At 34.9% G+C, this 17169-nt stretch overlaps 1 protein-coding gene across 4 annotated transcripts in view; it reads left to right on the top strand.

Annotated features, from left to right (window-relative positions):
- ube2o (ubiquitin conjugating enzyme E2 O) overlaps nucleotides 1-17169 on the top strand; it is a 50349-nt gene that overhangs the window by 18123 nt on the left and 15057 nt on the right. For all 4 annotated transcript variants that reach the window (XR_002752765.1, XM_023333667.1, XM_023333668.1 and 1 more), the window contains exons 2-12: nucleotides 6234-6293; nucleotides 8181-8291; nucleotides 9682-9779; nucleotides 9918-9981; nucleotides 10820-10963; nucleotides 11064-11173; nucleotides 12770-12920; nucleotides 14553-14610; nucleotides 14693-14852; nucleotides 16055-16210; nucleotides 16868-17022. Coding sequence is in view for 3 of the 4 variants with exons in the window: in XM_023333667.1 (XP_023189435.1) it covers nucleotides 6234-6293; nucleotides 8181-8291; nucleotides 9682-9779; nucleotides 9918-9981; nucleotides 10820-10963; nucleotides 11064-11173; nucleotides 12770-12920; nucleotides 14553-14610; nucleotides 14693-14852; nucleotides 16055-16210; nucleotides 16868-17022 (1267 nt within the window). In the remaining variant the exon portion in view is untranslated. The remainder of the gene's footprint in view (nucleotides 1-6233; nucleotides 6294-8180; nucleotides 8292-9681; nucleotides 9780-9917; nucleotides 9982-10819; nucleotides 10964-11063; nucleotides 11174-12769; nucleotides 12921-14552; nucleotides 14611-14692; nucleotides 14853-16054; nucleotides 16211-16867; nucleotides 17023-17169) is intronic.

Below are 17169 nucleotides of genomic sequence, written 5' to 3'. Positions count from 1 at the left end.
GACTTTCCTTGTATGAATACTCACTCATACAGGAACGTAGTAATTTTTAACTGCTGTTTTTAGCCATTATATTGTTAATCCTAAATAAATCTTATTGCTCAGGAATAATCAGAAATTTTATTGGTTTGATTTGAGTGTGTGATAAAAATTACTCAACAGTTGAATACTGATTTGTTTATAACCTTAAAACATTTTGACATGTTAGTTATGAGATAATTCAAGCAAACTAATACAGTTCCTTAATAAAAATCTAGTAGTAAAGTAATGTGAAGAAAGCGAAAAAGAGTAGGTTGTAAACATTAGTTTAGGAAAGTCTAAAGTCTCAAGTTTCTACGCTTTGGTTACTGCCAATTGGCTCTTTCTCTTTTTAGTAACGGTTTAATAGGACAGTTCTGTTGTTCACGTTGCTCAAAGGCCAAATATTTGCTCCATCAGTTTGTTCTTGGCTTTCAGAGAGAGGCTAAATGCAGCCGATTTCAACACTGCCTGTCTGAAGGTGAGAAAATGTGTTACTATAGTAGCGCAATGCAGCATGATGCATTGAAAGAATATTAATGAAGTAGAGCTCCAAGTGTTGGTGCTTCTCTCAGCTAAAAGGTTTAGACAGGCTTGCAGGCAAGGCGGTGTGAGTGTGTGTTGTGTAAGTGTGTGCTGAGGCGTCAAGCAGTTGAGACCTGAGAGAAAGGTCGTCTGTTGTTCAACAGATTACAAGAAAACATGGCGACTGATCGATTGGATCCTCTGTACAAACACGCACACACACACAGTCTTCTGCTCCCAGAAGTCAGTGTTATTGGGTTACAATGACAAATCAGAGTTACTGCCAAGAACTGAGGCGTGTTTTTGTTTGCAGTTCTATGCTTTGACGGCGTAACAGAAGGAGCATTGCCTTACAGAAGTGGCCTTTCTAAACACTTTGAAGGTCCAGTCATCCCGACCCAAACACTCCTGGTATCGGCTGCATCGCATTTACCAACAAACGCTATGCATGAACCAATAGATGCAAATTGCATCCAAGTCTTGGCCTGTCACAATAAATCAATTAATTGTATGGTAAATTAAAACGGGTGAAGCAGGTTTTCTACCAAAACTGGTCTTCAGGGAAGTGCTGTGGTGGCGTAGTGGTTAGCGCGACCCACGTTTGGAGGCCTTGAGTCCTCGACGCGGCCGTCGCGGGTTCGATTCCCGGACCCGGCGACATTTGCTGCATGTCTTCTCCCCTCTCCTTCCCCGTTTCCTGTCAGCCTACTGTCATATAAGGGACACTAGAGCCCACAAAAGACCCCCTGGAGGGGAGAGCCCCCCACCCCCCCAAAAAACTGGTCTTCAGTCTGGTGCTTTGGTCTCATCTAGCCCTTTTTTTGAAGGACACTTTTTTTTTAAAGACATCATTATTCATTTTATTTGTTGTTTCTGTTTTGTTTATTTATTTTGGATACTTTAAATGTCTTCCAGATCATTAGAATTTAAAGTGTATCTATCTTTGATAATGTGTTCTTGCATTATTATACTGTTACTTTGATGTTACTTGAAAATGGTCAACATTATTGTTTATCGCAATAACTTCTGGGACAATTTATCATCCAGTAAAATTTGTCATTGTGACAGGCCTACTCCTGTTGTTTAGAACTAAACATTTTAAAATTTTTCTAAAATTACAACCTATTGCCTATTTTAAAAGTACCAGCAACGTTTAATAAATTACACGTTGTCCTCCAGTTATTGATTCATCATGTAGTCGTATCTTCTAACAATTAGTCGATAATAGCTTCAGTTGTAGTTGGTTCCTTGATTCCTCATTTTTCATTGTGTTTCTCTGGTTTATTCAGCCGCCTTCCTCTCTGCTTACCCAATATTATGATCCTGTTTCCTCAGTCTGGTGAAATTCATGGAAAACAGCTTCACCCTGCCGTTGAATATTTAACATTCAGCAGCTCCTCTTCATCACAGTCTCTTCCTCTGCTTTCTTCTTGTCTGTGTTTGCTTGTTCATGGAAGCAGAGCATCTGGTCCTAAAGCTTCTCTCACAGGTAGAGAGGAATGTTTCATTAAACATTCCTCTCTACCTGTGATTTATTCATTTACTTTAGATTAATTTTGTTCTGTGTCTGCCGCAGTACTCCTTAGTGACCCAATTTACTCGGATATTGTTCACATTCTGAATAAGCTGAGGTTATATTTCTCGTTTGTCTCGGTTCACAGAAATTGGTTTTGGTGTGTGATCTTACATTCAAATTTGAAAATGCTTTATTGATCCCAAAGGGAAATTAAATGTTGTTGTAACTCATTTTAATTCAAATTCTTCAAAGAGTTACCGTAGACGGAGATCAATCAATCAATCAATCAATCAATCAATCAATCAATCAGTCAATCAATCAATCAATCAATCAATCAATCAATCAATCAATCAATCAATCAATCAAATTTTATTTGTATAGCAAATTTCAGCAGCAGGGCATTTGAAAGTGCTTTACATCATATCAAACACAGAAACACAATGCAACATAGAATCAACAATCAGATGGCTGTTGGTAGGGAAGATCTCTTGTAGCTGTCTGTGTTACAACACATTTGAAGAAGCCCCTGACTGAAGAGAGACTTAGTTTGTCTATGGTCAGGGTTGTCCATAATTTTCTTGATTTTCTGAAGAATCATTCTTTGGCTCACCATGTTTAGAGGTTCCACAGTCGCCCCCAGAACAAAACCAGCCTTCTTTATCAGGTTGTTTGTCCTTTTACAATCATTTTATTTATAATATGATCATAATATTGTCTGGGATATTTCTGTTCAAACTTCTGTTTTCAAGAAGGCCAGGTGACTTAGGTGAATTATTAGGGCTGGGTGATAAATTAATTTGATAAATTAATCAAATTTGCTGTTCATAAAGATTTAATTTTTGACATTTTTGTTACTAGAGTTTCAGTAAATCCTTTTTGATGATGGGGAGAACCTCTTCGAAATGCGTGAATACATTTTATTTTTCTTATAAATACTCCCACATCAGTGGGAAAAGTCATCTTTGTTCAGCAAAATGATGCTGGTTAATAGTGTAAAGTATTATGTGGTTAAAACACCCAACAATCCTACATTTTGATTTATCTACTGGTAATTTCTGCTGCTTTGAACTCGGACTAAAAACAATTGTTGCAAGAAATAAAAATGGCGGAGTTGCAAAATTGCTTAGCCAGAATTTAATTACCTTTTTTTAACAGTTCTGGTGGTAAAAAAGCAAATACTTTGACATTATTGTAAAAACAAATGACTTCATTTGAAATGAGAAAGCTAAACGGGTTGAAAAATATGATCCAAACAGAACCTAAATACATCTCAGCAGCACCAGCAGAGAAACTCAAAGTACCCAATAAAATGGGTTTAGGGGATAAAAAGTGTATTTTTCATGATTTGTCCCATTTGGGAAAATAAAGGGAAGCATTTTTTTACACAGAGATCTGATTTGCTATGTAAAAATCTGAGAGTTTAATTTTAAGCCATACTGGCCAGCTCCAGGTATGAAACACTTAGATTTTTCTGAGTCAGTTTGAGGTTCACTGATCACCGAGACTTTAATCCGTTTTTTAAAACTCTGTCCAAAGAGTACAGATTTGATTCAATTCAGGTTTACTTTTAAGAACAATAAACAATCATTTTCTTTGTTTCTATATTCTTGATAAATTAAGAATTGAATTATGTCAAGATTAACATGTTTTAAAGTGAAATAAAATAATGATTTAATTTAAACAGCTCAGTGTTACAGACCTCTGTCTTCCCTGCATCAATGAAAAGTGAAATCAACAAATAAAAATAATAAGCACATCTCATTAACACCTTTACAAGATAAATTAATGCTCAATAGCTTTTTTTTCCTCACCTGAAATGCAATCAGCACTGTATGACAAGATATTTATTGTTTACCAAAATGTGTCAAATTTATTATGTGAAAGGAAAAAGCTGCTGCTATTTAGTTTACATAATTTTGCCGGAGCCGTTTGGCCGTGATCGGCCGTTTTTGTTTGAAGCGAAGAGACGGCGTCACATTAAGAGAGAGAAAGAGAGAGAGAGAGAGAGAGCTGTACGGTTAAACAGGACTTCACTGATTATTCACAACAAAGACAACATGATTACAGAGCCCACAATTAAAACCGTCTGCAGCCTCTTTTATTAGTTAGTATCTAATATAAGGCATTTCTGTGATTAGTGTGGTTAGTTCCTGTGTTGTGGTAGTCCCTTTCTGTAAGAAGAAGTTCAGCTATAAAACAATAAATGTTTTTTTTTCAGCTATATAATGTAAATAATGTCAGGAATCCCCTATTTTTATTTTATATTTTTTACTAGATTCCATTTTTACTGGCTCAGTTTTGCCCAGGAGGAGATGGAGACATCACTAACCCCAAAAGAAAAGCAAATTTGTTTATTTAACCAGCTCAGTTTTTTAAATTAAATAATTAGCTGCTTAATTATTTTACATTTGGTTTACAAAATCAGAGGCAAAAACCTACATTAGTTCACTAATGAAAACATTTTACTGACAGGTTGAAAAAAATCCTAAAAATCAACGAGTTAATGTTTTAGAATATCACTAGGGCGATATTGACTTAAAGTTTAATGATGATACTCTGCAGTGATATTGTGATAACAATAAAAGTGATAAGAAGAAGGGCTGATATTGATATCTGATGTTAATATTGCTGTTCTGACCGATATTTACCAATGTTGCATATATTTCATTACAATTTCGACACTTGTGGGGAAACCCCCTCCACCAGAAACGGATAAAAATAAATATCAGTGCTTTATATATGCCCTGTTTTATTTATCGGGCAGACACTGATGTGTTAAAAAATGACTAATATCTGCCGATACAGATGTTGGTGCCGATATATTGTGCATCTCTAATAAGAAGTATTTACAACATCTTGTTTTTTAGGTAGTTATAGCCTCACAAACACAAATGATACTGTTATAATGTGGTTCTTTCAGACACCAGTCGCATGAAGAAAAGTGATTGGTGTAATTAAGCTTCACACAGTACCTGTATTTTCAAATTTATTGGTATTTCTTAAGGTGTTCATTGAGCAATGGAGAAATGGTAAACATTTCTGACAATATGGACAGGTTTAGGGGCATTTAAACATTATTTATCATTCTTGCCATAAGAAATTTATCTCGATAAATAATAAACAATATGATAAATGCCCACACCTTATTTTAGAAACAATTATATTGACCATTAAAAGCTTGTTTTCTGAGAATGTTATAAATAAAAGTGAGCTATGAAGCTCAAAATTTAATTCAGTTGCATCGAGTTTCCACTGATCCTCCTTCAGATGTTTCTACAGATTTATTTTAACCAACTTGTGGTAAATTCGGTAGATTGGACAGGATCTGGAAAGGCACACACCTGTCTAAATAATCTCCCACAGCGGACGGTGCTTGTCAAAGAGACGGGATTCTCTCCAGCCACAAATCTGGGGAAAGGTAAAAACTGAAAAATGTCTGCAGGCCCTAATGTGGAAAGAGGCCTCCATCCACCGTAAATGGAAGTAGATAGTTGGGAGATTCTTTTTAAACAAAAGATTATTAAGGAACAATATAACACGACAATCATACTTTGTTAGTTTTGCGCTTTTGGTTTGGTTTGGTTTGCTCTTTTTTATTTATTGAATTAACAACTTTACCATTTGTTGAGATGTGCGGAACCATAAGTGATAAGTTACATTGTCCTGCAGAGACCTAAATGTTATGCAGTAGGTCAGCTGAACCAAAGCGAAGGGTAAAACTGTAAATATAATATTTAAATAACATATACCCCAGATAATACAGAAAATAATGCCCCCTTCTGTTCCGGAGTGTAACTTCATATATGAGGAACGTTTGCACAATCTCCCGCTAAGAACCTGGTTGTTATTTCATGTTTAACTCTTCAACATGTCTAAAAGTACATTAAAAAACGGTAAGATGCTGGTTGAATAACTGTTAAATGAATACATACGTTTTCACTTCTCTGGTTGTTGGGTCATCGAAATGTGTTTCCTGCAGAGGAAATTATTTAGCTGCTGTCAGAGGTCACCAAATGTAGCATATGTTGGATACTGCTATAAAGGAAAGTGAATTCTTCTTCTGGTAACTGGAGTTCTTATGTCGTTTCTATGGGAAAGTACTGATCCGGTTTTGCACTCTGCAGTTTCTTTCTGAGCCTGCTTTGCTAACCATCTTCCATTTTTCTCTCTTCTCCAGCTGAAACTTGAAGACCGATCTATTGTCATTAGAGACATCGTGCGTCGGAACAATTCTGCTGTAAGTGAAATCCTTATTTTTTATTACATACTTCCTGCTCTTCTTTCTTTCTGTCATTTTAGCGCTTTTTTCCAATTAGCTCCCTCTATTTATGAGCCATGACAGAGTTCACAGTTCCATTTTCTGAACATGACTGGAATATTATTGGGACAAGCCACTTCCAGGAGAGCAGGGGGTCTTTCTTTGTTTTATTCAGCAACTCAGCCTGAACCCTAACGCTGCGTTAAGATTTGAAGTGGATTTTTAGTTCAAAAATTTAACATAAGTTGGTGCTTGAAGATGTCATTAACTTGCACTGCCTTCAAACCTTAAAGCTTTTACATCAGTTAAAACAAAATTGCATGTAATAGTTTAGAAATTCAACTGGTAGCACATTATATGACAAATTATTGTTTAACAAAGTGTTTGAAATGTCACAATAAACAATAAATCTATTAATTGCATGATAAATTAAAAGAAACTCACTAATTTTCATTTGCTTGATTTATTGTTTTCTCTTTTTCCAAAAACTGGATGATAAAAGTCTTCAGTCTGGTTCTTTGATCTCAACTATCCCTTTTTTTGAATGATAATTTTATTTACAGCGACTTCATAAGTCATTTTATTTGTTGTTTCTGTTGTTTGGTTTATTTATTTTGGATATGTCAAATGTCTTGCAGTTCCAGTGTTAAATGTTAAATAGAATTTAAAGTGTATTGATCTGCGAGAATGTGTTCTTGCATTATTATGCCATTATTACAAAACAACAACATTATCGTTTATCGTAATAAGTTCTTGGACAATTTATCGTCCAGCAAAATGCGTTGTTGTGATGGGCCTAGTTTAAAATACAGAAGCATCTAGTGAAAAACAAATGTGGTTGTTGGTGATCGGGTAGGATTTAAAATGATAATTTGTAGACAGATGAAAGTAGTCAAATGTATTAATACACTTTGGAAGTATAAAGTTAGTCCAGCTATTGAAGTGTGCATAATTTTAGATTTTAGAGAAGCAGTTTCTGGAAAAGGATTAGAAAAACTTTAGCCCAAAATCGTCCTTTATTCTTAGATCAGAAATTGTTTTGTAAAAAAACCCAAAAACATTTAATATGTTATACATCCCATCAAGTTCACATCAATGTCAGGAAGTTGAAAAATTTAATTCTTGATGCAAATAATCATCCTAGCTATAAATTAATATAGCTGGTTAGTTTTGCAACAATTCAGCTTAAAAAAATAAAAAACATGAAACACCAAACATCTGTCAGGTGCAGGGAGATGAGGCTGCTTTGTGTCACTGAGCAGAAAATGAACTCTACGATTAATCAGTTATTAAAATAATCCTCAAGTACGTTTAGTATTTGATTATTCACAACTTGGACTCAAAAACGGCCATGTGCTGACAGAAGAATACACTCAGAGGAGATATTAAGTTAAAACCATACAAAAATATAGTTTAGTGTTTAAGGTTACAAAAAAAACTTTAGTCTGTAAATATGTTCGACCCAGAAATCCAGAAAGTGTCATAGCTTTAGCATGACCTGCTTCAAATTCTGTAAAACAAATCTCAAAGTGTACACTAAAGGAATAAATAAAGAAACTGAATTATTTGTTTATTTCCATCTTTGAATGTATTTCTAATATTGTCTAAAAAGGATTAACTGATTAAATGAAAAATGTGTGGGAGGTGCCAATTTTTTGTTGGCAGATTAGATCAGAATAATTGATGGAATCAAATTTTCTGTCCCCCAATTAATGCACTTTATTGTGAGTTTTATTAATCTGTAGCATTTATGGACTATCTGAGTTATTTCATCTCCTTTTAGACACAAAAAAGACTCAAAGTCAATTTGTAGCAGAATTGGGAATCATTTCATACTATCAACATGTTTCTGTTTTGTTATTTCAGGACAACCAGTGTGGTATTGTGACCAACATTGATATTGAATGTGCTGTGAAGTTTGTGGGAACAAATTGTGTTCTTTACCCAGTAAACAGCAAGGACCTGCAGCACATCTGGGTAAGAGAGTTATTAACTTCACTTTGCAGCTGCATCTCATTCATACTTACCTGTTGCTTTGTTGTTCTAATATTTTTGGTCTCTTTTGTTATTGTTCTGGTCATTTTAGATTCATAAAACCAGGTGAAAAAAAACCTGTAACAGCAGTTTTTATAGAAAAGCCTTGCATTTGTGTTCATCAAAATATTATTTTTAAAGTGGATTAAGAAAGATAATGTAATTTTTTTTTACAAAATTTAGTCTCTGTAAAAAGAAAAAAGTAGAGCGACACCCCTGTCAAACTCCAGTCCTCAAGGGCCACTGTCCTGTAGTTTATAGATGTGCCACAGGTACAAAACACTGGAATGAAATGGCTGAATTACCTCCTTCATGTGTAGATCAGTTCTCCAGAGCCTTGCTAATGACCCAATTATTCTATTCATGTGTGGTGCAGCAGAGGCACATCTAAAAGTTGCAGGCCAGCGGCCCTCCAGGACTGGAGTTTGACACCTGTGGTCTAGAACATTTGCAGATGGCAGTATTTTGTATTTCTATTGGAGAGTAACAAAAAGTCACATTTACTATCATACACAGGACGGCGTATTAGGGCTGTTGTAGATTGAAATAAAATGGATAAATACATTTCTGCCAAGGAATCTCAGAAATTTTCTGAAAAATAACAAGGAAAAGTCAAAAAATGCTGGGAAAAAAACTCAAGTTTTTAGATAAATCTCAAAAATGTATGGGAAAAAATGTGAAATTTTTATTTTTAATTCTAGAAAAAAAAATCTGAAATTTTTAGATTAATTTAAAACAATGAGGACATTCTCAGATTCTAAAGTCAAAAATTTGTTAGAAAAAACTAGATTTTCAGAATAAACCGAGTACAAAAAATTTTCTAGAAAAAACCCCTGAAATTTTGAGATTAATCTCAAAAACATTTTAAGGAAAAAAATAGGACATTTTGGGGGAAAAAAAATCGATTTTCAGGTTATTCTTCGACAACATTGAGATTAATCTAAAATTTTCTGAGTTTTTTCTAGCAATTTTTTTGACTTTCCAAGGTCAGAAATCTTATTTTTGCTAGATTTTTTAGGTGGAAATTTACGTTTCTTTACTTTCTTTTTTTTAATATACAATACGCTATCAGACATAAGTGCAAACATCACAAAATCCATTGCAAGTATTTGCTTATTAGCAACATAAAACATTTACAAAATCCTTCCAGACTCATCAGTGTGAAAAAATGTTTAACATAATTTAATTTTAAGAAATACTTTATTATTATTTTAACAGTTTAATAGGTTTTATCAGTACATTCTGGAACAGCCGTCCCTTTGGTCTTGATATGACCCAGAATGAAAATGAGTTCGACACCTCATGAAAAGTCGACTGCGTTTGTTTCTTCCAGTCTTTTATGTACGGCGACTACATCGCTTATGACTTCTGGCTGGGTAAAGTCTACGATCTGACCAATCACATCATCCTCAAGCTCTCCAATGGAGCCAGGTAGGCTGCCTGCGCCTGCATGAGCTTGGCGCGCAGTGCGACCGTGCGTCTGTCTCTCAGAACGTGCGAGCAAATTAAGTCGGATTCACGAGTGTCCCATCAGTTAAGCTTCAGCTCCGTCTCTCTGCTTCCCTGCAGATGCTCCATGAGCGTCGAAGACGGCGCCAAGCTGTACGACGTCTGTCCGCATGTCAGCGACTCGGTATGTAGCTGTGAGCTTTTCTGTCACCTTTGTTTACTTCATTTTGCCTTGGATGTTTATTAACACGTAGATTCAGTTTCTCCTGAGCTAAAGACGTTGCTAAAAGTTGCTTTAAATCAGTGCATGCAAGCAGCTCTATTTTTATTAATGTTCCTAAAGTAGAAAATAAGAAGAGTGCTTTTTTCTATAGTTTTATTTTCTGAGCAGTATTTTTAACTCTCAATTTATCTGCTTATTTGAAATTATACGGGTCATAATATGAATAATTAATTTAAAATCAGGGCTGGAAGTTTAACCTGTCTGAAACCTCTATGAATAAAAATAGCTGCTCACATACACTGAGATTTACGACTGTTTCTTTTAAATTCATCTTAGTTTGTGTTATTAATGAACAGCTGGAGGCAGACTTTTTATTCTCACTGTCTGACATAAAACTTTTTCTGCTTTTGGTCAGTAAGAACTGCAGAAACTGTAATCAATTTATGAGCATTTTCAGGAAATGTGAAGCAAAAGCAAAAAAAAAAAATCTTTTAAGATGGGGCAAAAAAAAAGCATTTAATTATTATTTTTTCAATAATAAATTTTGCTGGATAATTAAATGTACCAGTAATTAATCTAGTGGTGCACCAAAATGAAATCCACTGATCTAGGATTTATTTAATAAGTTTGAGAAGAAAAAGACAAATGGCTTTATTTCCTCTTTTGTCTTAAAATTAAGATGTTTTTTTTGTTTCACATTTTCTGAAAATGTCGACAAATTGAAAAATGCTGTTTTGTAAACCTAATTAAATTTACTGTAACATTTGTTCGCGTTATTGCTGTTCTGTTTCTTCTTCAGGGCTTGTTTTTCGACGAGGCGTACGGTTTCTACCCGGGCCAGGTTCTGATCGGCCCCGCTAAGGTCTTCTCTAATGTACAGTGGCTGTCAGGGGTCAAACCTGTCCTAAGCAGGAAGTGCAAGTTCAGAGTGGTGGTGGAAGAGGTGAGAGGGTGACCAGAAATCAACAGACATCTTAAATGTATCTCCATGTGTTTCTGCACGTTTGGATGTTTTAAATCCTGGAGTTTTGTGTTTCTGTCAGGTGAAAGTCGTGGAGCTGAAAGTGACGTGGATCACCAAGAGCTACTCTCCTCAAGGCTCTGACAGCGTGTATCCACCTCCCTCCACCATCACACAGGAAAATCTTCACAGGTCAGTCGATCCTTCTCTTCACATAGTGTCTGCGTCCGCCCCCTCTCTCCTTCATGTGACGTCTGGATGGTTTACACTTCCTCCTGAACTTCCTGTCAGATTTGATCAGCTTTAAGGAGACGTGGGCTTTATGCGTTTATTTGTTTATTTGGATCAACATTTGCCTTTGGCGTAACAATGGCTGCGCTTCCTGGGGTCCACATCATAAAAACATTTATTACAAAACCAGTTACACACACTTAATACAATATTAGAGACAGAGCACATAATTCATAAATGCGTAATTATCACACTTTATACAACTTTGTATTTTTTCTGTGTTTTTATGAGGTAATGCACTTTGAACTGTCTTGTTGCTGAAATGTGCTATGCAAATAAATGTGATTGATTCATATAATAAACTAATTAAGTCACATTAATTAGTTTCACAATTATACTCTTTATTTTAAGGTTTTATTAGCTCTAGTGGCCTTTATTTGATAGTTAATTGACAGGAAAGTGGGTAATGAGAGAAGAGGGAAGACATGCGGTAAAGGTCGCCAGGCCGGGAATCGAACCTGCGACAGCCACGTCGCGGACTAAGGCCTCCTTATGTGGGTTGTGCTTAACCCCTGCACCACCACAGCACATCCCAGCAAGACTCTTTTTAAAATGTCTAGCATTTGTTACATTTATTACAGATGAAGGGATTCATGTTACATGGTGGAAGAGTAAAACAACCTTTTAAAGCATATCTTGTATTAAAATTGTGTCAAGTTTGGTTAAATAAAAGCTGATTATATAGTACAATATTTCTAAAAATGTGTAAAACGGAAATTTGTGCCTTATTTTCAACCAACCTAATGCTTCATGGTGATAATATTTGTATATTTGGAACAATGCAGAGCAAGACGAGCGGCACAATTTTGCTCTGTTTTGGAGAACATAAAGCTGTCGTACTCCAAGCATCGCGGCAGATTTAAAGATGCATATTGGCTCCCCAAAAAACGATGAAAACCCGGAAAATTCGACGTTATGCTGCTAACCCTTAGTAACAACTTACAGGCAGAAGTGAGAGTTCTGACCAACACAAAGAACGATCCGGCCAGAACACGGTGCGCTAAATAATAAAACACAATTTTATATAATAATAATAAAACACAAGCACAATTTTTGAGGCAGCTACATTTTAATCGATTTACTCGAATCATTCGAGTCCTAATTAAATGGTTTTCTGAAGTACTGGACCAAGTGACACAAGACAGCAGTACTGATGATTTGAGGGATTCATTTTTTGTGTATATCAATCAAGTTTATCTGTATAGCACATTTCAGCAAAAAGGCATTTCAAAGTGCTTTACGTCATAAAAACACAAAAATACAAAATCATAGAACACACAGGAAACAAATGAAGCTTTACGCTTTGTCAAGTGTAAGCATCATTACACATCAGAATGTTGGTTTATGTTTCAAAATCAACTCTAAACCGGTGGTTTTTAGTCTAGATTTAAAAGAACTCGTGTTCCTTTATAGGTGTAAACATTGTTACATTGAAAGGCCGTTTCTCATGTGTGATTGTGTCGTATTTGAGCAAAACCGCCCTTTGATTGGTTGCAGGGTGAGGCGCTTGGGTTACTATGACCACACCCAGAGGGAGCTGGGAGAAAGAGCCCTGTACATCATCCCTGCCAAAGGCAGCGCCACATGCATGACCTGTGACGGACCCGAAGGGGCCCATTTTCTACCAGAGGACCCGATTGCCAGAAAGGTGCAGTTACGTTTTTTCACCTGTGTGTTTTATCTTATGGTTAATGTAGTTTAAAAGCATAAAATCCTCTCTTGCTGTTCATTAAAAAACCTAATCAGGTTGATCATCTGTGATCAAAGTTGGCTTGTAACTAGTTACATTTATTCAGTTACATTCACTTAAGTAACTTTTGGAAAAATTTACTTTTAGGAGTATTTTTACTACACTGTACTTTTTACTTTTACTTGATTTAATTTTATTACAAAGTATTCCTACTTTTACCTTTGTAAAACTTCTGGATTTTCTACCCACTGAATAAAGAACAAACATGTTTTAATTAAAAATTCTCCAGACACAGACACACACCTGCAGTTTTTGTTAAAGTTGTTTTTATTGAAAGAAACTGATTTGGAAAATTTTCTTTTGCCTGATTTTGTTATTTTTCTGATACTTATATGAATTATTGTCATTTTTGTCTATAAAATACCAAAATTTCCAATCAACTTTATACTTTGGTCCGTCTTATGATGTAATTGTTAAATATTAAATGATTGATAATTTGACCAGTTTCTCAAATTATCAATTAAAACTTTTTTACTCTTACTTTAGTAATGTCTTAGATGGATACTTTTTACTTTTACTCTGACTGTGATTTATCACAACTAATCTTCTTAATCTTACTCCTCTCCATTAGACTATCTTAATGTCTTCAGTCAGAGGCTTTTTCAAATTTGCTGTAATACAGACTGCTATAGGAGGCATTTCCTGCCAATACCCATTACTATCTACAATAACTCTTTGAAGAATTTCAAGTAATATGACTTATAAGAGCATTTAATTTCATTTAAGATCAATAAAGTATTTTTGAATTTGAAGTAATTACTATGTTCAACTTTGTAAGCTTGAACAAACATTCTTATAAACATGCAAATTTGCGTATAAAATTGTTTGTTTTACAGGTTGAGGAAGGATTTTAAAAAAGTGATTTTGTTTTAAATTTTAATTTAGAAATGTGAACTGTAAACTGATTGTGCTTCAGTGGAAGAATAATTTATTGTTGCTCTACCTTCGTTTCATCAGGACTTACATCACTGTGTTTATTTAAAGTGAAATTATTCAGTTACTCTCCTCCATCATCTTTTCTCTCATGTTTGCGACTCTGCATTTTTGACTACAGCGTAACGTGCTGCTTCGAACCCTCCACTGGAGAAAGGCTTTTAGATCAAAATAGTTTTATTAATCTGCATTATGTAATATTAACTCATTAAACATTTTAGATTAATCATTTGCATTAACCCTAAAAAAAGAAAAACAATTATAATTTGAAATTGTTAAATTAGGAAACCAAGTCACATCTGACTAAATGAACTTTCACTGAGTGGATGTACATCATTTAGTTTGGCCCAATTTAACAGATAAACGGTGTAAAATAGTTGTTTTATTCTAAAATGTATAAAGACTGTAAATTCATTTAAATATTGCGATTGAAATATAAACACTTAATGCTGATAAGATGCAACATATACCTGTGAATCTCTATTTTTTTTATCTTGAAAAATAAACCATAAAAAAATTCTGAATAGTGAATGCTTTTATTGTGAAAATGAAAAGTGGTTTTATAATGCAAACTCTCGGTTTATTTTCCTGCTGCAGCTAAAAAGAGTTTTCAAAAAGGAGTCTGGAAGGAAAACGGAACATGCTGACCTGCAAGGTATCCATCAAGCATTCACAGATGAGTCACAAAAACCGCCCTATTCACTGATTGAATCATTACTCTCTCTGCTTTCCAACAGGTGACCACAAGTCGGAGCAGACCGACTCGCCCCATCTCAACAACGGCCCGGTAACGGCGGGTCAGAACCCGGTGGATCCAAAGAGCGCCAACGACAACGCGGCTGAACACGGAGAGCAGGATGCAGATGACGAAGGCGCGGAGGACACTGATGACACCAGGTTTGTTTACCAACATCTGGTGGCTCTGATGGTCATTTTACGTGGTGGGTTGAATTTATTAACAGGTGAAAACAGAAAGGTACAGACGTCTTATTGTTGTCTTAGTTCAGTTAAAATCACCAGAAATCATTTCTCTCATTATTGTGGCATTTAGCAGAGATTTATTTATTTAAAATATGAGTTTTTATTTGATGTAAGTAAACTTCATGTTTCTCTGGTTTAGGGAGAAAAATATTACCCAAAATATATGAGTCCAGTAAACAGAAGTTTGTATTATGAGTCTAATTTTTTTTTTTTTTAAAAAGCAGCTTTGATTCTCAGAAGTTGTAAAAAAAGTTTTTTTTTTACTTTTCATCTAATGTGTCCAAATTGTTACATTTACAGTACATGAAAAACAGTTTCACCCGATGGAAAATATTAAAACAAGACATTTTAAAGGAATTTCAGTTGAAATAAATTACAAGAATAAATGAAAATTAAGTTGAAATTATAGTTAATTAAAAAAAATAATAATTTTTTTTGAATAGATATCAAAGTCGAAACGGACACAGATTGTAATATTTAGTTTAAAAGAAACAAAGAAGAACAACTACAAGATAAATTGAGTTAACCAAACATAACTTGGATACATTTTATAGTAAATTTTATTCTAGAACGGCAAATATTCAAAAACAATAGTTGCATTAAATAAATAAAAATGTTAGATTTTGAGTATTAAAAGCATACTACACTCTAAAAAATGCTTTGTTTTTGTTTAAGACGTCATACATTTGAAAACATCTCATTCAATAATTTGTACAAAAACACAGGAAAAAAAGTTAACTATTATGTATAGTTAAGATAAAATGCACAAAATATAATCCTATCAAATTAGAGATAATTTTTGAATCAAAATCATTGAATATGAAGCAAATTGAAAAATTCGTTTAATGTTTAATCTGTTATTTGTTGCAGATTTTCTATTAATTTTCTGAAATTTTAATGATTACCTCTGAAAGATCTGAGCATAAACTTTAATTTCTTTACATCCATCCCACTTCATTTCTGTTATATGAACTTAATCAAGTAATTAAGCATTCAGAGAACATTTTTACCTTCCTTTATTAGTATTTTAACACGTGTTTTTATTCGTTGTTTTTTTATTTTTATTTATGAGCTGAAGGTTGTGAGTTAATGAACAAACTACCGTTACCTGTGTGTAGCTCTCTCACATCGTCAGCCAGCTCCACCGCCTCGTCTCAGAGCGGCGGCCTGGGAACCAACCGCAAGAAGAGCATCCCGCTCTCCATCCGCAACCTGAAGAGGAAGCATAAAAAGAAGAGGACCAAGTTCTCCCGAGAGTTTAAGCGTGGAGACCGGTGGGTTAGCATGGATTTTTATCCTCTGCCTTTTTATCTCCTCATCCACTCTGAAAGTGGATGTTTTTCTGCCCTGTTTTAGAGATCAGGTGTTTCTAGCTGAACTGAAGAGTCAGGAGTTTTGTTTCTGTTGGGTGGTTCACGTTTCATCGCCACATAAACATGAAGGATCAATGTTACAAACCGCAGAAACACAAGGATTTGTTGCATGCTTGTTTGGAAATGAGAGTATTTATAGATCCCAACATGAAGATAGAAGTCTTAATGACTGTAACAATAGACTTATATCAGTGTAAAAACATGCTGGAGCTTACCTGCATTTTTATTTTCTAAAATTATACTTAAGAGACTAATATTTTCATTTTTGGGTTGCATGTGTGAACATTGTGGGACAATTTCAAGGCAGGTGGTCCATGAATGTTTGTTACATGGGTTAAGTGGTCCTCAGCCTTAAAGCGTTTGAGAAACACTGACTTAAAACAAAGTTTAAATTAAATGAGTTACAACAACAATAAAGTATTTTTGAACATTTTAATTTGAAATTTGAAAACGCTTCTTCGCTACTTCCCAACATGTCAGGGGGAATATGAAAATTAAACCATTTTCAACATTTCTAAAGCAAAGTTTTTTCTGTTTTTCTGTGTTTTTTGCCATCAGGGTGGCAGTGGAAGTTGTATCAACGAAGACCACCGCTGATGTGATGTGGAAGGATGGACGGGTGGAGAGGGGGATCAGGTCCAACGACCTCATCCCCATCCAGCACCTGGACAGCCACGAGTTTTGCCCCGGAGATTTTGTGGTTGACAAACGACGTGAGTCGACTTTATTGTCTGCACAGCTTTTTGTTGCTTTCTGTATTGGTGGAGCGCAGTGATTATTTTTCTTTATGTTAATTTGTTCTGACTGTATGTTGGTCAGAGGCTGAAGTGATTTCAAGCTTGTCTGTGAAATAGTTTGAT

Source organism: Xiphophorus maculatus, chromosome 5 (assembly GCF_002775205.1).
Source record: "Xiphophorus maculatus strain JP 163 A chromosome 5, X_maculatus-5.0-male, whole genome shotgun sequence".
In the NCBI taxonomy this organism is placed as follows: domain Eukaryota; kingdom Metazoa; phylum Chordata; class Actinopteri; order Cyprinodontiformes; family Poeciliidae; genus Xiphophorus; species Xiphophorus maculatus.
Note: the sequence above shows the minus strand (reverse complement) of the source record. Positions and strands in the feature narration are given on the sequence as shown.